Source organism: Bacillus rossius, chromosome 12 (genome assembly GCF_032445375.1).
Source record: "Bacillus rossius redtenbacheri isolate Brsri chromosome 12, Brsri_v3, whole genome shotgun sequence".
NCBI lineage: Eukaryota > Metazoa > Arthropoda > Insecta > Phasmatodea > Bacillidae > Bacillus > Bacillus rossius.
In genome coordinates this window covers 50878725-50900982 of record NC_086339.1, presented here as the reverse complement: position 1 = coordinate 50900982, position 22258 = coordinate 50878725, and the positions used below count along the sequence as shown (strand labels likewise).

General features: G+C 38.0%; 1 protein-coding gene across 3 annotated transcripts in view; it reads right to left on the bottom strand.

Moving 5' to 3' along the window:
• LOC134537933 (signal transducing adapter molecule 1) overlaps positions 1-22258 on the bottom strand; it is a 165821-nt gene that overhangs the window by 119094 nt on the left and 24469 nt on the right. For all 3 annotated transcript variants that reach the window (XM_063378909.1, XM_063378910.1, XM_063378911.1), the window contains one exon: positions 7706-7888. In XM_063378909.1, the coding sequence (XP_063234979.1) occupies positions 7706-7888 (183 nt within the window). The remainder of the gene's footprint in view (positions 1-7705; positions 7889-22258) is intronic.

Here is a 22258-nt window from a genome sequence, read left to right as displayed (position 1 = left end):
CCTTATTTAACTCAGTCGCAGGAAGTTAAACAAGCCATTAAGCGCATGAAACCTCGTAAGGCCCCTGGAAATGATGGCATCCAGGCAATTGTACTTAAGCAGCTGCCAGAAGAAATTATTGAGTATCTGGCAGCCCTAATAAATGCTATATTTCATTTACAATACTTCCCTTCGCAATGGAAAGAAGCGAACGTAATTGTTTTTCAAAAACCTGGTAAAGATAAAACTCTCCCACAAAATTATAGACCTATTAGTTTATTAAATATATTATCAAAGGTGGCTGAGTATATTATTCTTCAGAGACTCAACACCCACATTAAAAATAATAATGTATTACCTGATGAGCAATTTGGTTTCCGTAGCGAGCATTCCACAACACATCAACTAGTGCGAATGACTGAACAAATAGTTGATACATTCACTTGGAAACAATTCAGTATAGCAACATTTATAGATGTCGAAAAAGCATTTGACAAAGTATTTCATGCAGGATTAATATATAAACTTTATCAAACAGGCTTTCCCGACTGTTATATAAAACTACTAGCCTCGTATTTAAGCGGTAGATCATTTAGAGTCACGACTGAAGGGGCTCAGTCAGACGTAAAACAAATCAAAGCAGGAGTCCCGCAAGGCAGTATCTTAGGACCTGTATTATTCAATATTTTCATTTACGACATGCCTAGACCTGAACATAGATATGTCCAATTAGGACTATATGGTGATGACACAGTTCTGTTTAGTAGGTCTAGGAACTTAAATTTGGCTGCCGAAAGGTTGCAAACTGCATTAAATCTGTTTGAAAACTGGTGCACAAAATGGCGAATTAAAGTAAATCCGACAAAGTCAGAAGCCACAGTGTTCACGCGCAAACATCTACCGGACTTAGAAAATAGACCACGCCTCACACTCTTTGATGCAATAATACCGCATAAAAACGTAGTTAAATATCTAGGAGTATACATGGATAGAAAACTACTATGGCGTGATCACATAGAATCCAAAAGAAAGGCAGCTTTCGCAAGACTCATGACACTCTAGCCAGTCATGAGCAGACGACTCGGGAGCTCTGTTAAAAATGGCTTAATAATATATAACGCGCTCATTAAGCCCATCATAACATATGCAGCACCAGTGTGGGCAACTGCGGCTGAGAGCCATTTAATAAAGTTGCAGAGAATACAGAAAAAGAGCATTCGTATCGCGACAGATGCGCCTGTGTACTGCCCCGTCAGGGCTATGCACAGGGAGCTTAAACTCGAACTCTTGAAAGATTATTATGTCAGGACTGCACAGAAATTCTATGATAAGAGTCACTTGAGCGCAAATATGTATATTTCCTCTCTCGGAGATCGCGACCCGGAATTTTATCGCAAATACAAAATGCCTATTTCAATACTGGCGCACAGGCCGCCCTAGCAGCTCTGAGATTGGCCGGCCCGCTGGCCAATCACGTCACGCACAGGTTCACGCGCGCGGAACCCAGCCCTGTCTACACGGAAAATTTCCTACGCGAGTAATACTTCAAAAATAATTATTTAACTTATAAATACTAAATAACCAAGCAGGCTGCATATAAAACCTCACTTAATAAAAATTAAATACGAATGCTCCTTCACCATTCGCCTTAAACCCATACGCCGACAGTTCTTCCACTATAACTAGTGAATAGACGTAAGTATAATAATATTAGCCTATATTATGTTACATAATATATGTATAAAAAAAAAGTAGTTCTAGTTATGCTTGGTAACACATTTACAGTTAATGCTACACGCACACAAACTCGTAGACAATTAAGCGTAGAAGATGGGGTTAAAGGGCTCGCGATGAAGGAATTGGGTAGTTTCTCTAACCGACCGACTGCCCTTACTGGCCACAGGCGATATGAGCTGTGCCCTCTTCCTGAGTGATTCCTGAAGCGCCAACTCGCGGATACACTGTTTAAATTAATTATTCGTAGCTCTGGATGCGTAGATGCTGTGATAATGGGTTAAGCAATGACGGACGAACTAATTTCTCTAAGTGCCGACAGCCATTGACAGGCGACAGGCGACCTGAAGCTATAGTTTCTCATGTCTCAGCTCGCGGATACTTAACGTAAATAAAATATTTAATGCCCACACATGCGTTACACCACACGTTAAGGCATGTTAGCCCGCGCAACATGCATTTACTAAAAATAGTCTAGTCTGTAGGATGTTTAATTTTCTCTCTTTTAGTTATAGGTGCTGCTGTCTGGAGCGGATGTGAGTGGTTCGTGTTACCCTCACCGCCAGGGGCGCCTGCGTCCCTGGCCAGCGAATTCCAGTCCTGAACAAAATCAAAAATCAAGGCGGACCTAGAGTCCAAGTGCCTAACCCCCGCATGGTAGACTCTTTCTACTCTGGCCAACTCTTCATCCAGACCATCCTCTGTCTCCTGTACTCTCCTACACTAATGCATGCAAACTTGCATCCCGCATGAAAGTGCCCAGGGTTTTCCCTGTGTCTATGCAGGTTTTACCTGGGCCCAACTTAACTAGTAGCTTAGACTAGAGATAAGAGTGAGGGGAGTTAGTCATGGGAACAATCGCTGCCATGGCTGGCCAATCCCCTCCTAGCACACGATGCATGTGACCCTCTCCCTGCATGGCTATTCCCAGCATGAATAAGGCGTGATAGGCTTCGGCCTGAGACGCACTTAGGTCCCTCCCTAACCCGGACCCCTCCCAAACACACTTAGTTTTTAGTTAGGTTAGGAAAAAAAAAAAAAATCGACATCACAGCGCCGCCATTCTTAACCGAGCACTGGTTGGGGTAGGACGTCCTACTCTTAGCCTAGCCTGGTTTCCGAACACGGGAACTCAGGTCAGTGGCCAGTGTTTAGGGTGTTAGGTCGGGCAGGTAGGTGCGAAACTGCGACCTGTAATTGCGACGCGAGACACCGCGCACGAGTCAGGAACGGTGGTCCCTGCTTTTTTCAAAGCAGGGTGCCAACCTTCAGGGATGGAGGAGGGTGAGGAAATGGACTGTAGCGCGGCCACAAAACGCGCGAGACGATAGTGACTCGGATGTCACAATAGCAAAAAAGCCTTCAGGGACCCAGATCCCAATCGATTCAGACTCGGACCGCGAGGATGAATTCACTACAGTCAAAAGCCGCAGCAATAGGCGCAACAGTGCACCGCGCGCGAGCACAACAAACAACCTTCAAGGCGCAGAAGCCCCAAAATATAAACGGGTCCCGTTTATCATCAGAAATTCGCAGGTCGTCAGTAAAATAGGCCCTGTATTTGCTCAAATCGGTGTAAAGAATAGAATGAGCCTAACAAAAAAACAAGAGGTTAAAATCACTTTCGACACCAAGTCAGACCAGGACAAGGGGGTGGCCTGGCTTAATGCGAACGGAGTACCGCACCACACTTTCTCCCAGCCCTGCGAAAAGGGAGAAAAGGTGGTAATCAGAGGCCTCAGCAAGTATACGCCTGTAGATGCCATTAAGGAGGAATTAACTTCACTCGGTTTTGAAGTTACTTTCATTAAGCAGCTGAGTGCCAAACTTACCGACAGGTCAACAGGCCAGATCTACTACGAGCTTTCTCCCTCGTTCATCGTAAATGTCGCACCGAGCGCGCGAGACATCTACTCAGTCACGCACTTGTATTATACAAATGGCGTTAAAGTCGAGAGGTATGTAAACCGAGCGGAAGACATTTCCCTGTGCAAGCGCTGTGGTGTGTTCGGGCACACAACAGGCAATTGTAGGGAAACCCCGCAGTGTATCAGGTGCTCTGGGGCGCATCCCAGGAGCGAGTGTCAGGCTCCGGAGGAGGCGCCGACAGGGCACACCGCGGCGTGGAGGCAGTGCGCAGGGCAGAGGCCAGGAGCGCGCCGAGGCCGAGCAGGCAGCCCAGAGGCAGCCCGTGTAGCTCCGCGAGCGCCCGCGCTGACACCTGATCACTCCCCCCCCCCCCCCCCCCGCGGCCCCCGCGACAACCCTCGTCTACCGTTCGTCCGGACACAGTGGCGCCACGCGGTGATGACGCGGCCTCGCCCGCCGGCGCCAGACAGGTAGCTCGTGCGCGCACCGAGGCGACCTTCGCTTCCGCTGTCGCTGGGCCCAGTGCACCGCGCCGCACTGCCGAGGAAATCGTGCAGGCGCGAGTCGAAACAAGTCAGCAAAGAGCGGAGACTCGTACAGACGCACACGCAACTTCTTCACTGTCAGGCCTGGGGGAACTCGCGGAAATGCTCCGACTATGCGATTATTGGAATCTAGTGCAGTCCCTCGAGCCTTTTCACGTTCGCGTCCGCGCCGCGGAGACAACAATGCACCGCCAGACCATTTTGTTGGAAGCCCTTGCAAGAATTCTCCAATAAATGGCTGTAGACATGGGGAAGACACTGCAAATTCTAAATTTTAATGCAAACGGCGTCCGTTCAAAATCCTACGAGTTAGAACAATGTTTAGTCGTGTACGGGATAGATGTGGCATTAATTTCGGAGACAAACATATAGGCCATAGGAAGAAGTAGGCCCTATTATTATTACTAGGTGTATTCATTTGTTTGATTTGTACTGTTTCAGCTCCCAAAGAATCTCTATCAGAAACTCCTGATTCTATTTGGGAAGAATTCAGTTTGCTGGCTTCACAAACACAAAACACATCTGAAACTTCTGCAAATCTATTCAATCAACATTTAGATGTCTACTTAAATGAACCTGTGGTGCATATATCTCAAGATCCATGTTTGTGGTGGAGAAACAATGACACGATTTGCGACACTTAAAACTGTTGTTTTGAAGTACCTTGGCATACCAGTACTTGAAGTTGCTAGTGAAGGTGTTTTTTCGAGTGCTGGTAATGTAGTTATATATATATATATATATATATATATATATATATATATATATATATATATATATGCAGTTTCGTATTTATCGTACTTAGGAACTCTCTGTGAATTAATGCAAACATTTAAATGTGCAATAATTAGAACTGAAGACTTTTAATGGAAAAGGACACTTGATAATTTTCTATAAGCCCCAGCCTAAATTCCAGATTATTAGCAAGAGATAAATGCTCACTAATTAGTATTTAACTTACCATTTTTCAACTAAATAGTCAGTAACAAAGTTTCAAGTACAGAACTTTTTTTTTCGTGTATAGCGCGCATTCTTGATTTTTTCCCTTCACTTGAGGGGAAAAAAGGGCGCGCTATACACGAGTATGTACGGTAATACTGAAAACCTGTACACGCCACTATTCAAAACATTTACACAAAGAGGACAGCAAAATAAAATAAATAGTACATCTCAAAAGTAAAACGTAGAGAAGCACTACACGACTGGGAACAAAAAAAAAGGACACACATTTTCATCCCAAAACATTCATGTACGTACTTGTACCACAGTTGCCAATAATACGAGAAACAAAAATAAAACTATCTCAGTCATCTCGGTGTACTATGAGCTATAAAACTAGTAAGCATAGAATAATTTGGTACACGTACCATGACTATGGTGGCAATACAATGCTTGCGCGCGCGCCCCAGTTGTTATCAGCAACGCAAACACAGCAAAGAGTTTTTCATGGAACGCGACATCAAAAATGGCTTCATTAAAATGTCAAACTTCGTATAAATTATAGTATTCAGAATTTCAGTTAATAATTCGCTACATACAATTAACAAAGACTATGAATAATATTAAGCTGTAAAATGCTGCAGCAGGAACTTTAGACAAGATTTAATTTTTTCCCTGACTATTTGAAAAATTTCGTGACTTTTCCATGACTTTTCCCTGCTGGGAAAATTCCCCGACTTTTCCCGGTTTTCCCGGTTGGTCGCCACCCTGGTTAACTTAACCCCGTCATACAGCCAACGATGTGTCTTTCTTTCATTTAATACTGGAAATAATTCTTTCAAACGTGCTTAATAATATATTCTCATCCAATTTAATGTTCTGCCTCAAGTACCACAGACCCAATATACAATCAGAAATGATGTAGACGTGATAGATACATGATGGATATAACAAAAGTTATGATCTCTGAACTAACATCAAAACTACTGATCTCCACTAATAGTTACATGGCATGAATATATAGAATTTGTGTTTTGTGTGAATAGTCTATTGATTTTTGTTTTCTCATTATTTTTAACAGCACAATACTCATTTTGCCAAAATATGCTACATTTAAAAATAATTATCTACAAGCAAGCTGTCTCAGTTTGTCACATTAAATAATAAAAATATTGATTGTCTGTAAATTCGGTTTACGGACGATAGTTTAACGAGACGTTATAACCAAACATTGATGAAATGATTGCATACTTTTATGAATAAAATTGAATCATTTTTATTGAATTATCACTATTTTGTATGGATACAAAGAAGGAGTGAAATGAAATCTACAATTTAATTGATAAATTTACTTTTATTTGCACTCATTAATTCAAATATGTTTATTACTTTAACGAAGAGATTATTTTAACTATAACTTTTATACATGTTTGCTATTTAAATTATTCCAATCTGTGTGATTCTGTTAAGGATAGGACGATGATAGGAAAAGTAGGAAATGAATGGGAGTGTTTCAAGTTTAATGTGCCTCGGAAAATAAATGAGTCTGGAAACATTATCTTAAATAATGACACATTTTTTTCGTCACTGTGCAAAGAGTTGTGCGACGTAACTGTTGAGGCACACCAAATAATTTCGACCCGAGTGGTGTCGTCATTTAAAAGACATTGATTCAAGCCACGTAACTCTTTGGTTGTTTCATGCATAATGTGAACTTGTGCAGGATTACTTACAGTTTCTTCAACTGTAGATGTCGAAGGCGTGCTTATGTCAGAAACTTCACTTGTTTGTAACAATTTGTTCTGACTGAAAAAAACCTTCAGCGAAGTACCATTTGAAAGTGCTGCTACTGCCGCTTGATGTTTTTCCCCTTCATGTGGCTTCTAACTGCTGTTTTTCCCATATCGCTCAAAGAAAATAAACTTTTACAGATACTGCACTGTGCTGAAAACGGGTTTCCACAATCTTTTTGAAGCCATTCCTTAAATTGACCATCGAGCAGCCATTCTCGCACAAATGAACACTTTGAATATGAGCTCATTTTAATACAAATTAACAGTGATTATTGGACCCGCAAAATTAAACACCACGAAAAGACACTCATTACAATTACGCAAATAGTCCTAGCTTTGTCACAAACAGCATTTTTAACTTGAAATTGGCAGTGACTAACACAGAACATTTTCTGGCAAACGCCATTCTCACGTTCGTTATTGAGAGATACGAAAACTGGCTGCAATATAACTGTCAAAACTGGAAAACATCCTCAATATGGCGACGAGCGATGGCAGCTACAGCTAGCACTGCTCGGCACGGTCCGGGCAGCGTAGCGCTAATCGGCACATTTCAGCGCGGCGTTGGCTTGATGCTACTCGGCACGGTTCAGCGCAACTTAAGAAAAGAACTTATGGACGTTCAAAGGGCCACTGCCAAAACACGCACGGAAATATACATGACACAAAAAATTCCCGGTTATTAAAAAAATTCCCTGACATTTCCCTGATAATTCCCGATCAACGTGATTTCTCTGATAAATCCCGGTTTTCCCGGTGAGTGGCCACCCTGTACATTAGCAGTTTTATTCTTTCACCAAGAAACTTTGCAAAGCATTTGCTATGCAAAAAAATTGATCCACTCACAAATTTCTCCAGCGCTGAAAGTGAGCTCGTTGTCTTCGGCTGCTTCGAAGTCGTAGAGCGCGCGCACCTTCCTGGGCTCCGACACGGAGACGGACGAGGCGCCCACGCTCAGGTTGGCCGACGGGTACAGGCTGCTCTGCGTCTTGGGAGACTGCTGGGAGTCCTTCAGGGACAGCTCTATTGCTGCGGAGCAAGTGGGAACAAGTGAGACAACACTCACGGTCGGCCCTTTCAACTACGACGAGTGCGTGACCGCCACGCGTATTACAAGTGCAAGTATGCAACTGCACAAGTACACAAGTGTGCGCAAGCATGGAAGTGTGCACAAGTAAAAGTGTGAAAGCATACAACTGTGCAAATATGCAAGTTTATTATAATACAAAATGCTATCAAGTATCCCACTCCTGATGGTTGTACTTTAGCAATGTCCATTTTACTAAAGTTCTGGTACTCCCTTAATTACAACTGGTCCCGTAAACGATAACGTAATAAATGCTGACATCTTAACGTAATAAATGCTGACATCTTAACGTAATAAATGCTGACATAAATGTTTCTGAAACTTTAACTTAAATGCTGTTATGTATTGTAAATCATTATCTATATTAAATTAAATGTTTATTTTTATACAATTAAGTTTAAGTTATTTATATTGATTCTTTTATATGAACATTTACAAGTAGTAAGTAGTAAAACCTGAACTTCCTGTAGAGGAAGGAAACTAAACGATCCCTAACGTAAGTCTAAATGTAGTAAATCCTCTCGCAGCCTTACCATAATAATGATTTAATTCTTTTTGGTTGTGAATTATGTCGTTTGTCCCCCAAAGAAAGATAGGTAAATATGTAGTTTAGCGGTATTTGCGAAAAAAATGTTAAAAATCCGAAAATACTTTTATTATATGTTCTTTAACTTCCTCTTTTCATTAAACCCGGCGGAGATAAGAAATTCCAAATACTTTAGGAGATATTGCGTTCTTATTTTGCAATACAAGACCTGTGCTATCATTCGACCTCTGCATTTTTCATTTTGCCGTGTATTCGTGAATGCCTAATTAATTAAAATGGTCAATTAGGTCAGGTCAGTTACATTATAAATACTTTCAAACTAAGCGGACATTAAAAATAATGTTAATTAATTTTAATGGTTATTTAGTTTTAAAGTATTTATAATGTAACTAACCTGACCAAACAAACCGGGACAAAGAATAAACAGTAGGAACTCACGTAATTTTTTTTATTTATTACTTGCACAACAATATCCAAACAACAAATAAAACATTAAAATTTGAAACGTTAAAAACTCAACTAAGTTAGAGGCGGGTACAATTCCTTTGCCATTAGTAGAAAATGATGTAGTCGTTCACCTACGTCGCGAAATAAAAAAATTCATACTCGTAAACAAGAAACAATGTTGAACGCCGCATGAATGCACAGGTATTGTGACGAAAATTAAAATTTTTATATCTCCTAAAGTATTTGGAATTTTTTATCTCCGCTGGGTTTAATGAAAAGAGGAAGTTAAAGAGAATAGAATAAAAGTATTTTCAGAATTTTTAAATTTTTTTTAACAAATATCATCCAACTATGAAAATTAAAAAATTTGATATCTCCTAAAGTACTTGGAATTTCTTATCTCTGCCGGGTTTAATGAAAATAGGAAGTTAAAGAGCATATAATAAAAGTATTTTCGGATTTTTAACATTTTATTTCTCCCAAATACTGCTAAACTACATATTTACCGAAAGATCCCCTATCTGCTGTTATATGGTGTCAAACCCCCCACCCGAGTTACATTTGGTATCAACTTGTGTTTTTATTGTTTGATTCTAAACTACCCCCTTACAATTTTAATATGAAGTTCGTCACAATATTTTTAACTCAATGACATAGCTAATAGGATAAATAAAATAAAAAAATTGTTTTCTTCCAATTATCTGTTTCTACTCGCAAAACGAATTACAACATAATCTACACATAACTCCTAGCAATTTTAATGTACGGATTCAATAAACTTTATGACTGAGTTAGAATTACTGTTAACAAAGAAAAAAATAGTACTATTCCCAAACCAAATAAATGATCTATTCATCTCTAACTGATTCGTACTCAGCCCCTTCATCTCCCTTGCTCTCTGGTGTATAGAAATCCTAAATATCATTAAACAAGTAATGCTGGCACGTAGTCTAAAATGAAGAGATTTTAGTTCTAACTAACATTCATCAAAAAAATATTCCTAATTAGATCCTCGTGCTTATATCTAATTCCATAGATTACGTTCACGTTGATTCGTTACGACCTCTGTTGCTATTACTGTCGGTCAATTGGTAACAATTTTCTCTAATAATTATTGCAGTGACTTTATAAGGCCCGTCATAAAATAGAAATAACTTGTTTTTAATGAATTCCCAAAACTTATTAACTGGATTAGTGTGTTTTAATACTAAATCCCTGATAACAAACTTAGCAATCTTTGTATTTTTTTTTTTTTTACTTTTTTTCTTAGTTCTGCCGAAACCAATAATCTTGCTTTTACGAATTGTGAAATCTCTTCTAATATCTCTAATAGTTCCTGTTGGCCCTGGTCTGTCATGTTCTGATCAAGCTTGGGAAATAGTGTCATCGGGATTACTTCCAACCTTTTTCTGGTTAGAATCTCATAAGGTGTCTTACCAGTGACACTATGCACAGTGTTATTAATCACACATTCTATGAGCGGTATTCTATTATGCCAACTCCGTTGGTTGTTACGGCAAAGCGCGCACAATATATTACCTAGGTTTCTCATGTCTCTCCCTGGGGTAGCTTTGAGGAAGTCTAATGGATGCCGTCCAGGGTATGATTTTTAATTTCCGTATACCTTTTTCCCAGATATTCCTTGTGAATTGTGTCCCCTTGTCAGAAATGATCATAGCCGGGACTCCTATTTCATTCACAAATTCATTTAATTTACGTAATAAATGCACTGTGACCAGTAGCACTAACTAAAGGGAACAGTTGCATGAATTTGGAGAAAATATCCAACAATTACAAAAAGATAGATCACTCCCACAATAAGTTTAGGTGGTCCGTTGGCAGTTTTTTCGTTCACCTAGTAACAAATCTCTACATTTTTGTGATGACCACATAATTGCAAGTGTTGCGGTGTAATTTCTCTCAGCATTATCAAGAGTCCGGCTGCCATGGACTGTTTTCTCAATTCCACCATCGTCCACTTGAGCTAGTTAGGTACCTAGAGCATATGCTGAGGCATCTGTGTGTAATAACTTGTGACCTTGTACTGGACAGTGGATCACATGTTCTCTTAAAAATACAGACTTTAAATTTTCAAAAGCATCTTGTTCCTGTAAACCCCATTTCCACTGTCTGTCTTTCTTTAGTAAGTCAAATAATGGTAACGTCAAACCCAGCTATTCCATTGCTATAGTTTCTGTAAAATCCAACTACTGCTAAGAAAGCCCTCAACAGTCTTAACGCTTTCCAGAATTGAAAAATTGGTAATTAAAAGTAATTTTTCGAGTGCTGTTTTTATACCAAAAGGCATCAACACATGACCTAAAAACAGCAATTCAAGTCTACAAAATAGCTACTGATTTCTTTAATTTCACTGTCATTTTGGCATCTTAATTTGAAAAGCATAATATGCATGTGTTCTAGATGTTTGTGATATGATAACGATGTAATTAAAATATTGTCTACAGACGCTCATGCAAACGATTTACATTTCAGTACCTACATGGCGTCTAGACAACAAGTAAATTCGACTACCGCATTGCATAAGCCGAATGGCATAACCTGAAATATATATTGGTAATTTTTAAAGAACACGGTGTACTTCAAATCGTTATGCAAAAAATTTTCCAATATCCTGCGGACAAATAAAGTGTAGTTAAAAATTTTACTCCTTGGTACAGATGTAAAATGTCGCTAGTGGCATGTGGACTTTTGTGGTCCCTTATGGTAGAGGTGGGTTGTTACAGCAATTTTCTGTATCTGTTCCAACCAGTTACTGATACACTAATGTACTGGTGACAAGTAGCTGATACTTCTGTATCAGCTACAGCAGTAGCGGTCTCAGGAAGCAACAAGGTATCAGCATTCTCGTTACAGTTTACACATCCTCCGTGCCGTCATCACCAGCGTAAAAAGGTTATCAGTTTTCTCTTTCCACGTTCTTCGTAAAAAGGTATCAATTTTCTCATCCTACATTTTTCGTAGTCGAAAAAAGTTACCGGTGTTCTCTTTTCACGCCTTTCGTAATCTGAGTCTTCAGTCTTCGCAAGAAGCACGCACTGCGCACTGAGCGTACTTTGATATGGGACAATAAACAAAATGACTCGTAACAATTTCGCTCTGCGCCTCTCCTTCAACGCCTTCCCCTGCGCTTCCACCCTTACATTCTTTCCCTTCTTTATCCCTTATTCGTCATGCCGCTCCCTCCCCTTTCACAAGCTCCGCCCAAGTGACCGTCATCTGCGATCTGGTTCTGCGCACATTGGCCGTGGTGTAGTTCTAGGTGAATTATAAACTGATACTAAAGTACTTGATACTTGAATAGTGTAATCGTTTGCGGTACTTGATACAGGTGTGTATCAGTTACAATGTAGCAGAATGATACTCTGCAACCCACCTCTACCTTATGGTAATGCGGTTGATAAGGTGTGCGTCTAAACACAAATTACTGACTCATCTTTTTTTCTGACACACAAAATAGGATTTGCATACGGACTGGGTGATCTAGTGATTACATTCCAATCTAGCATGAGGTTAAGGTATTCTTCAGCCTCTATCAAGTGTTTGGCTGGGATCGGTTATGATTTACGATGAAATTGTTCACCGGGTTTCACCTCAAGCTTCGCTTGATACAGTTTGTTTAGACATGGTTTATCTGAAAAGGTATGACGATTTTTCATTAACATGGAGGAAAATTATTCTTTTAAATTTGAATCAAATATTTTGATTTCTTGTACTGCTTTTACTGTGTCCATTTCGGACGCTGTTAAATTCTTTATGGAATTATAATGAGCATTCAAAGCGGCAGTTGGCTTACAGTTACTAATCAAAAATACAAATTTTTCCGATATTTGCCCATTTTCGGTGGTCTTCAAATGTTTGTGTATGATCGGCTGACATGATCATCCACCCTTCAAAATCCAAAACTATTCTGAACCTGATTAGAAGTTTGTTCCCAGCATTACAGGTTTCGCTAGGCCCTTTACAATTAAAGCATTAATTTGCCTAGTACCACCTAATCCTGCTATGGTCAGTAACATTTGCCTATTCACAATAGGGCTCGACCTTGACATGATTTTTAAACTAAGTACTGGAAGTATGGGTATATTTGATCCCTCGTGCTGTATTTGAGCAACACTGTTGAACCTGACTCTTAAATTCCTGTACAACATTTTCAGGTAATATTCGCTAGGATTCTGCCCTTTCACAGTATGAGATGGATAACAGTATTGTGAATTCAATTGTGTTTCATGTTCGTGTTACTTCATATTGTGAACAGCCGTACACTGTTTCAGTATATTCTTTACTATAAACAGCCTGGTTCATAATTTCTTGTATCTCACCTGTCTTTCTCCTTCATCCAAATCGGTTTGGCCCTGTCTGTCCTCGCAATAATTATTCAGCTCATTTCACCAATAATTACAAAAATGGGATTTCTATCTGTAATTTCAAGTAATAAACCCTCACGTATTTCACCTTCACAGCATTATTCTGCAGCTACAATACAGAAAGTTGCTCCTGAATGTCATCCACAGACCGGCACTAACTTCTAAAGGCATGCCAGAAAATCTAAACTAAACCTAATAAAGGCTAAGGCTCTTAACTCATGATTATTCTCTTTGATGGTGAAGATGTGGATGGTTTAAGACTTTGTTCTTACAAACTAGTCAGGTGATTATCTGAAGGCAAAATTTTAACCTGGCTATTCGAACTGAGGTCAGAACTTTCTAAGTGAAAAAAATAACCGCATGAAGAACTTATTTAGTGATGAAATATAGTTATCAAGATTGGCATATATTGCTGATAATTTTGATAAGCTTTAACACTTTTAACATAGCACTCCGTGTATTAAAAATAAACAACAGTGTTCAGAGCTAATGACAAAGTATTCTTCTTCAAGAGATAGTTAGCTATGTTTTGCTCACAATCAAGGGAAAATGAGTTGTCTGCTTTTCCTACTCTATCATCATTTGTTGAAGAAAATGAAATATCTCCCATGCCAGATGTGGTTGCTGATTTGACTGTTCACTTGGAAGCCCTTCAAGTAGGTTTTGATAAATAGAATATTCCAAATTCGACTGGATAAGAAATCAGTTTTCTGGAACTTAACCAAAAGACTCAACATCAAAAGAGTGTTTCAATGATATGGCTAATGGTACAATGAAAGATGCTTTCCAAGATAAACCTTTAATTAACTTTTGGATAGGAACTAAAACTGAGCACCTGATGATCTTACAGAAAGATATCCTGTTTTTGATGCCATTTGTGTGAGAGTGGGTTTTCTGAACTATTGTACATTAAAAATAAACGTAGGATAAGAATCAGTGTTGAAGAGGCTTAAGAGTCAAGTTAAGTTCCACTGACCCTGATATTGAAAATTTGATAAAATGGACAAACAGCAACAAGTTTCCCACTTTTAAAAATAGCTATTTTTTTTATAAATCTTGATTTTTGGACTTAATTTGAAATAATTGTATAAAATTGTTTGTTATGTTATTAAATTTGAATAGATGTCTCTAATTGGTTGTTTTCAGAGTTATGTGTTATAAATAAAACTGCTATTTTGCAATAGACATTTTTTGTCCCAAATTTCCAAAATAACCACACCTTATATATTAACATCTAAAACTAAAAGATGAAGTAGGCCTCATGGTGCAACAATGTTTCTAAAATGTCAAGTGGTACTCAGTTGCCCTGTTTTCAAGCATTGCAACTAATGCAAAGCTTCACATCAGACAAGAAGCTGTGCATGACAACTGAAGCTTCATATAAATTGAATAGCATATCTCATGGCGAAGGCAAATCAAATATTAAAAAGGGCTTCAATTGATTTCTTAGTGGAAGCTTTGCACAGCCCTATTTTTGTTGCCCCCTGAGCATTACAATTTTTTCATGCTCTGATGATGTATCGCGTCAACTCACCCTAACAGCTGTAAATAACATTCACTTCAATGAAAAGTATTTCATGATAAATCACAAAGAGCTAAAATGTACAAAGAAACATTTCATTTAAAACAACCAAATGTTTGCTTTATTTGGTGCCCACTGGGTGCGTGATTGCTGGGACTGTACACAGTGACACTGAGTCACACCAAGTAGCACGAGTTAACACAAGCTGTACACCTGGCAATACCAAGGAAATATTTTCCCCAATTCTCTAACCAGGATTTCCTAATCCTGGATCAACTGCAGTCCCAAGTGATCCGATTTAACGAGGTTCTACTGGACACACGTTCCTCAAAGTAATGCCCTAATTTGTTCCGGGAAAACAGAGCACTAGTCAAAACATCACTAGTCAAATACCATTTTTCAAGAAGCGTGTATGTTAATCATAATAGATGTAGATGTGCCTGCTGACTACTATTTAATCAAGAGCTTCTCCTATTTTAATCAATTTATAGTACTAATTATGTCAATTTAAATATAATTATGTAATTTTAAGTAAATTAAATAAATGTTTTAATTACATTTTGTGGATTCACGGCGTAAAAAAAAAGCACATTCAAGCAAGCACGGGCCACATTGTTTGCCTAACAAGACTTGGGCATAAGATTTCCTAAGTAGGTGCTAACATCACTTCTGAGTTACAAAAAATAATGTTATTAACATAGAAAATATTTTTCAATTCTAATAGGATTGCACATTTTCAGTTATTTATAAAAATGATAATCTAAACTGTTAATTCCTGGCACTGCTGTTTACAATGAATCACTAACCACGACTTTCACTAATGTATCCTGGTGGGCACAAGGAAAATTAGCCTTCGAACTTTCTGGCTTTCCTAACCAGAGCTGTTGCTGACTTGCACTAAACACTAGGGTATTAATTGAGCTACGTTGAACTTAAGTAAATATGCATCAACGGAAGCAACTTGCAATTAAGCAAAGAGTAAACTATTGTTTGTTGATTCATCATACAGTAGAACCATGTTATGTTTTTTCAAGGGATCATAAGGAAAAAAAAAAACATTATAAGCAGAAAATTTAATTTTGCACTTGTCAGGGTTTGAACTTTCTACCAATGGACTCATCTCGCCATGCAAACAAATTTAAAGTTAAAACCACTCAGTGCTTGAATGTGCTTAACCAAGACAATAAATTTTTCAACTACATCATCCTTCCAGATTTTATTTTATTTGTCTTTAAAGACACACTGCCACATTTCTGTAAAATCATCTTCACGATTTGTGATGACATTTAGAGTGGGAATTCCTATTTCCAGTTCCTTCACCACTAGAAAATGTGTAATTTTGGTATTTATACCTACGAATGAAATAAAATAAAACTCTAAATCACCACTTTTGTTATTTTTTTGCCATCACTGAATAGTTGGCGAACTAAAATATTGTAGGACTACGTACGTACTTCTGAAAAAAACACTAGAATGGCAAGGAATGGAACGATTTAAGAATAAAAACAGACACGCAACTGTGAACGTTGTGTACCTTTGATATATCAAATACACAGTGTCAGTAAGCACTAACGTGTAGCGTTAGTGTTGACACACTTACTGTTTATTTTTGCATACAATCCTATTTTAACAATCTGCATTATGGTACAACAGTGAATGTAAACAAAAATGTACATAAGTGTAAAACAAACTTTTCAACATGTTAAACTTCATAGATGGGATAAGTGTTGAAATAGTTTGTTTATTAAAACTTTTTTTTACATTTATTCATTTTATAAAGCAGAAAATGCACCATTCTGGAAACGTTATATGTAGGAAATAAATATATTGTCCTTATGGAGAAAATGTCGGGACTTAAAAAAATATGACATAAGCAGGAAAACATTATAAGATTGTTCTACTGCATTACTAATTCAATGCACCGTGTTTAATGCTACAATAGTACACACAGAAATAAAAATTCACATAGATGAAAGAGTGGGCTACTTCAAATCTATGACTGCACTACTTTAAATAAAGCAATAATTTATTAGAATTATTACTACAAAACCGCGCAAAATGAACAGCGGTACTTACTTCAATGAAGTAGAGCAAGAAAAAACTAAGATTATGAATGCTATCTTCTAGTTTTTTCAAGATAGAATGAATGGTTGATTTCTGTTGTGGCATAAGCCACTTTTTGGTGGACAGTTTATTTCCCTTCTTGCATTTAAATTAGTGCAGGTTATTTTTCAAGTCACCTTAATTATGGTTTTAGATGCCGTTTGTTTTTATTTAATTGTGTAGTATTTTTATTATTTAGTTTGGACATTGGTTTGTAATTCTGGTAAATTTAGTTGTAAATTTTGATAAGGTTGGCTACGTGAATGTAAAAAATACCAGAACATTATAAAAACTTTGAGAAGCTAATATACAATTTTTAGTTTATTTTAGGTATTTTTGTGTTAGTTACAGGTATTTCTTTACTATTTATTTTTAATGGGCAGCGTTAAACATACTTATTGGGCATGCCTTTAATACACTGGTGTGTAGTGTAAGAATTAGGGATGGACGGGAAGACATTTTACCATCGGGACGGGATACGAGCGGGATAGAGCTATAAAAGTCGGGATTGGGATCGAGATCGGGAATTCAAACTTAGCAAAAAAATCTTTTGTAAATTTACATAAATTCACATTCTGAATTCTTAGTGTATGGTTCTTTGTTTAATTTTTAATGCAAGTAAATTCACACATTTACCAGCACTAAAATGTAAGTTAGTATTAGTGTATAAAATGGGGACACAAAAAATTCTCTGAAGCTGAAAACAAACATTTAAAATATTTAAATTATGAATTACAAGGCTATTTTAAATTTTCATGGAGGAACACTTGTTCTTCTACATGTTCACTAGTCAGTCTTTCACGTTTGCTAGTAACTACATTACCAGCACTCGAAAAAACACCTTCACTAGCAACTTCAAGTACTCGTATGCCAAGGTACTTCAAAACAACAGTTTTAAGTGTCGCAAATCGTGTCATTGTTTCTCCACCACAAACATGGATCTTGAGATATATGCACCACAGGTTCATTTAAGTAGACATCTAAATGTTGATTGAATAGATTTGCAGAAGTTTCAGATGTGTTTTGTGTTTGTGAAGCCAGCAAACTGAATTCTTCCCAAATAGAATCAGGAGTTTCTGATAGAGATTCTTTGGGAGCTGAAACAGTACAAATCAAACAAATGAATACACCTAGTAATAATAATAGGGCCTACTTCTTCCTATGGCGTATAGTAACATTGAATTACAGTGTTGACTTACACTTAGGATTCTTGCAATCAGTCGAAGAGAGTGTATGACACTCTTGTGCAAGGAAATGGACTGCAGCATTCCTCTCGTGTTTCTCAAGTAGAATATGCTTGAAACGAGGATCCAGAATCATTGCCGACAGGTATGGTTGCTTCTGTTTGTAGGCAGGAAATCTTGCTTTCAATGCTAGAAGAAGATTATTTCTAAAACTCTTTCCAATTCCATTTTCAGTGATTGAGCAATGTTTCTCCAATTTGCTTGTAATTAAAAAAATTACAGGAATCACAATTGAACTTGTGGGTGTTCTTTCACCACACACTTCAACTGTGGCCTGATACAAAGGTTTCAAAATTTTAACATAAGCATCTACCAACTTCCACTGTGAAATGCTGAGGTTGTCATGTTTGCCTTCAGATGCTAAATCTATTGAAAGTGCTTCTTTAATAGTCAGCAATCGTTCCATCATCAAATATTCCGAATTCCAGTGAGTTTCACAGTCCTGAATCACCTGTAGTTCTGTCATCCCCAATTGTTTTTGAATCTTGTGTAGTCTTTCTGTTGCTGTTGTGTTTGTAGTATCCAACAACAGATCTACATATTTTTACTAACGTTCACATTTCAGTAGAGCTTTTTTTGGCATCAGATAGTACTAACTGTAAAGTGTGGGCAAAACATGAAAGGTGGCTGACTTCTTTAAACGCAAGCAGTGATCCAACACGCTTAATATTCTTAGCATTGTCTGTAACAAGAAATACAGGAATGGTGTTGCATGCATCAGTCAGGTTCCACTTCTGAATGCAGTCTGCCAGTTTTTCAGAAATTGCATAAGCAGTGTCATCCCCTTCAAAATGGTATGAGCCTAAACAATGTGTTTTGAGACTGAAATCTTGATGCATGTAATGCATAGTCAAAAAAAGAAAAGCATGATTACTTCTAGATGACAATATATCTGCTGTGAAAGCAAGATAGGCACAACTAGATACAGCAGTACTGATTTCAGTACTCAGATTCTTGACTGTGTTCTCATACAATTCTGGAATCACCCTCCTGCTGAATGTCTTACTTGATGGCAAACTGTACAGTGGTTGAGCCAGTTTCAAAACATTTTTCAGGCCATTCTCTTCCACAAGGCTGTATGGATGAAATCCAGTTGCCAACCACTTACCAATTTCTGTGGTCAAGGCCTTTTGTTTAGGATGGTCATTACTCCATTTGGCAAAATCTGCAAGCTTAGGCTGATTTACTTTAGAATCTAGATTTTTAGATTTAGAGATTTTACTGGTTGATTCTTTCAGAGCTGAATATTTTTCCTGCAAAATTGTTAGCTTGGATTTGGCCTTAGGGTGCTGAAATAAATGTCTGCGCATGCCTGTGGTTAAACCATATTCTGTTTTTATGACAGACGGGCATAAAGAGCATTGTACCTTATTGCCTGGTGGTAGTTTCTTAAAGTAATTCCAAACTGGCGCTGAAGATAGCCCTACTTCACCATCACTTGTACTGAGAACGCACTGCATATTTATTTCGTAGTGCAAGGTTATAGGTTATGGCGGAACCCGCAACATATTTATTTTGTAGGTTATGGCAACAATTGAACATCTGCATTTAGCCTTCGTCGCACGCCAGAAGGTATCGTCGTTACGCCGTAGCTTCTTTCAACAGTTGCAAGCCTGATACGGCTTGATAGATAAACGTGTATTTGGATCAATAATGGGCATTTTAATTCTTTTTGCGCTGTACATATACTTCCGTATAATAACGAAGTATTAATGTGATAAAAAACTCCGTTTGAAATGAAAAACTTACTTTTAACGGCATCTGACGCAAATACAATATCTTAGGTATTATTTGTTTCGTACACACGAACAGCAGGTTAGCAAAGATGGCTGCTTGATGAAAAATAACAACGAAACTGCTCGTTTGTTCATTAAACCGTTATTATTGTTTCAATATGTGATGCAATTGGCTTAACTATGAAGATACTAAGAAGTAAATAAAATTACTTTCATCTATTTCACTGATAAATAAGACCGTAATCATACGCACAGGATAATCGGAAGTTGTAGGCCTAACCTAGCCACAAAAACGGGAATCATATTTTATTATTTTCTGTTTCCGAAATGTAAAAGTTTTCTGAATACAAACAAAACATAAGACAAGTAAATTATGGGGTCCACAACGTAATAAGCAATCGTGTATATTATTTAAACCTACGTGTCAACGTATTTTTGTAAGGCAACAAAACTGATGAAAAATGTGCATTGGTGCTATCCTAAAACATTTTTGTTTGGTGTTTAGGTTAGACTTATCCAACAAAATAATTAGTTCTGGCGTCACGTTAATGACGAAGTGAATTTCGTTTCTTTGTTTTATTTGCATTAACCTCAAAGCGAAAGATAAACACTGTGAAATGTAAGTTTCAGTTGTTAATTGTTACCTACATAATTTTCCCGACGGTACTAAAGAGTTGTTTTCCGGAAGTTCGGGATCCAGTAAGAACACAAGACAGTGACTACCGCAAGGCACGACAGCGCTGTGTGGCAGCCGAGCCGTGAGTCGCCGGGCGGAAGCAGCGAGGCGAGGGCTCGCAGACGGAACCTCGCACCAAATATGACTCTTCTATTCGGCCCGCAGATGTACCGTTTCATTTTTTTACCAGGCGTGCAAGAGCTGATCATGGCTTTTGAAGTGTTCGAAAGTGCTGTGCGTTGAGGACTTAAAGAAAACTTTAGGGATGCACGAGATGTGCGGTAATCAGGCACGCAATAAAAAAAAAAAAATCGGCAATTTGGTGGTTTGCAAATCGCTTTCCATTCTGGATGTGTGCGTCGTCAACTGCCAGCTGTGAACTTCAGCTACAAGATGCCAGGCAAGGCTGTGTCTGGTACGCATTCCAGTGAAGCTGCGAGACGCAATTCTATGAGCGACTGCACGGATCATCAGCACGCCGCCCAACGATGTCTCCCAGCTGTGCTTCATGCATGGCAATTACTAGAGACCACGGAAAATGGTGAAGCGCGAAATTCACGAAATAACGCGAAAATTTGATACTTTAAACGAATTTTGCGACTTTCCTTTGATTTAAACATAGTCGCGAAATTCGCGCTTTTTCGCACAAAATGATGTCCTTATGTCGCAAGATATATTTATTTACGCCATCATAAACATAGGCGTGAAATAAACACAGACTGAAAGACTAGCACCGTGATATTATCTTCGTTTTGACACGTTACTGAAATTCACGTAGGTATTTTTATTACTCTACAAGCAGTAAATATTGCCATCGCAAATGAAATAAAAATGTAACAAATGTCAACAATCGATATGTGCACACTACCAACATAACAATATTGACTGTCCACAGTTTTCGTGTTTATAAAAACGTAATTTCTGCCGCTAGGCGCACTGGTGTCGATTTTTCTAACCTTCTACTTTAATCGCATAAAGCTAACATGGCAGTCATATTTGCGTGCACAAATCTATGAGTGTTTACATATACCGTCGCCACATTTTGTGAGTTTTGTTATACAATTGTAGTTATGGCTAAGATGCCGAAAAATTTGACAATATTTGATCGCGAAAGAGAGATGAAATTGGATGGTTTTTATATTTTTGATCAGCGGGACAAAATTATGATGTGCAAGTTCTGCAACGTGCGGGTTGATTGGACATGCAAAGACACATGCAAAAAGCATGTGGCAAATGACACACACAAAAGAAAAAAACAATTATTTTGTCAGGCAAATTCTACAGTGTCTAAACAAATTTCGATAAGCGACACCGTGAAAAAAGCAAACAAACTGAAAGTGCAGAAACAAGAATTTGTTTCTGATTTTGTAAATATGATGCTGGAATCTAACATTCCTTTGGAAAAAGCTGATCATCCAGCTATGAGGGAATGGTTGAACACCCATGTTGAAGGTTAGCCTTATTTATTTACTTATTTATCAATTTATCTCTAATAAAAGTAAATAAGCATATGTAAGCCTACAATATTATTAACTTACCTCTAGGTGTAACTTACCTTTACTTCAATAAAAATATACAAGCACCTCAGATTAACAAACACATAAATAGGATGGAATGCATTGTGAAATGGTGAGCACACCACAAGATATTTG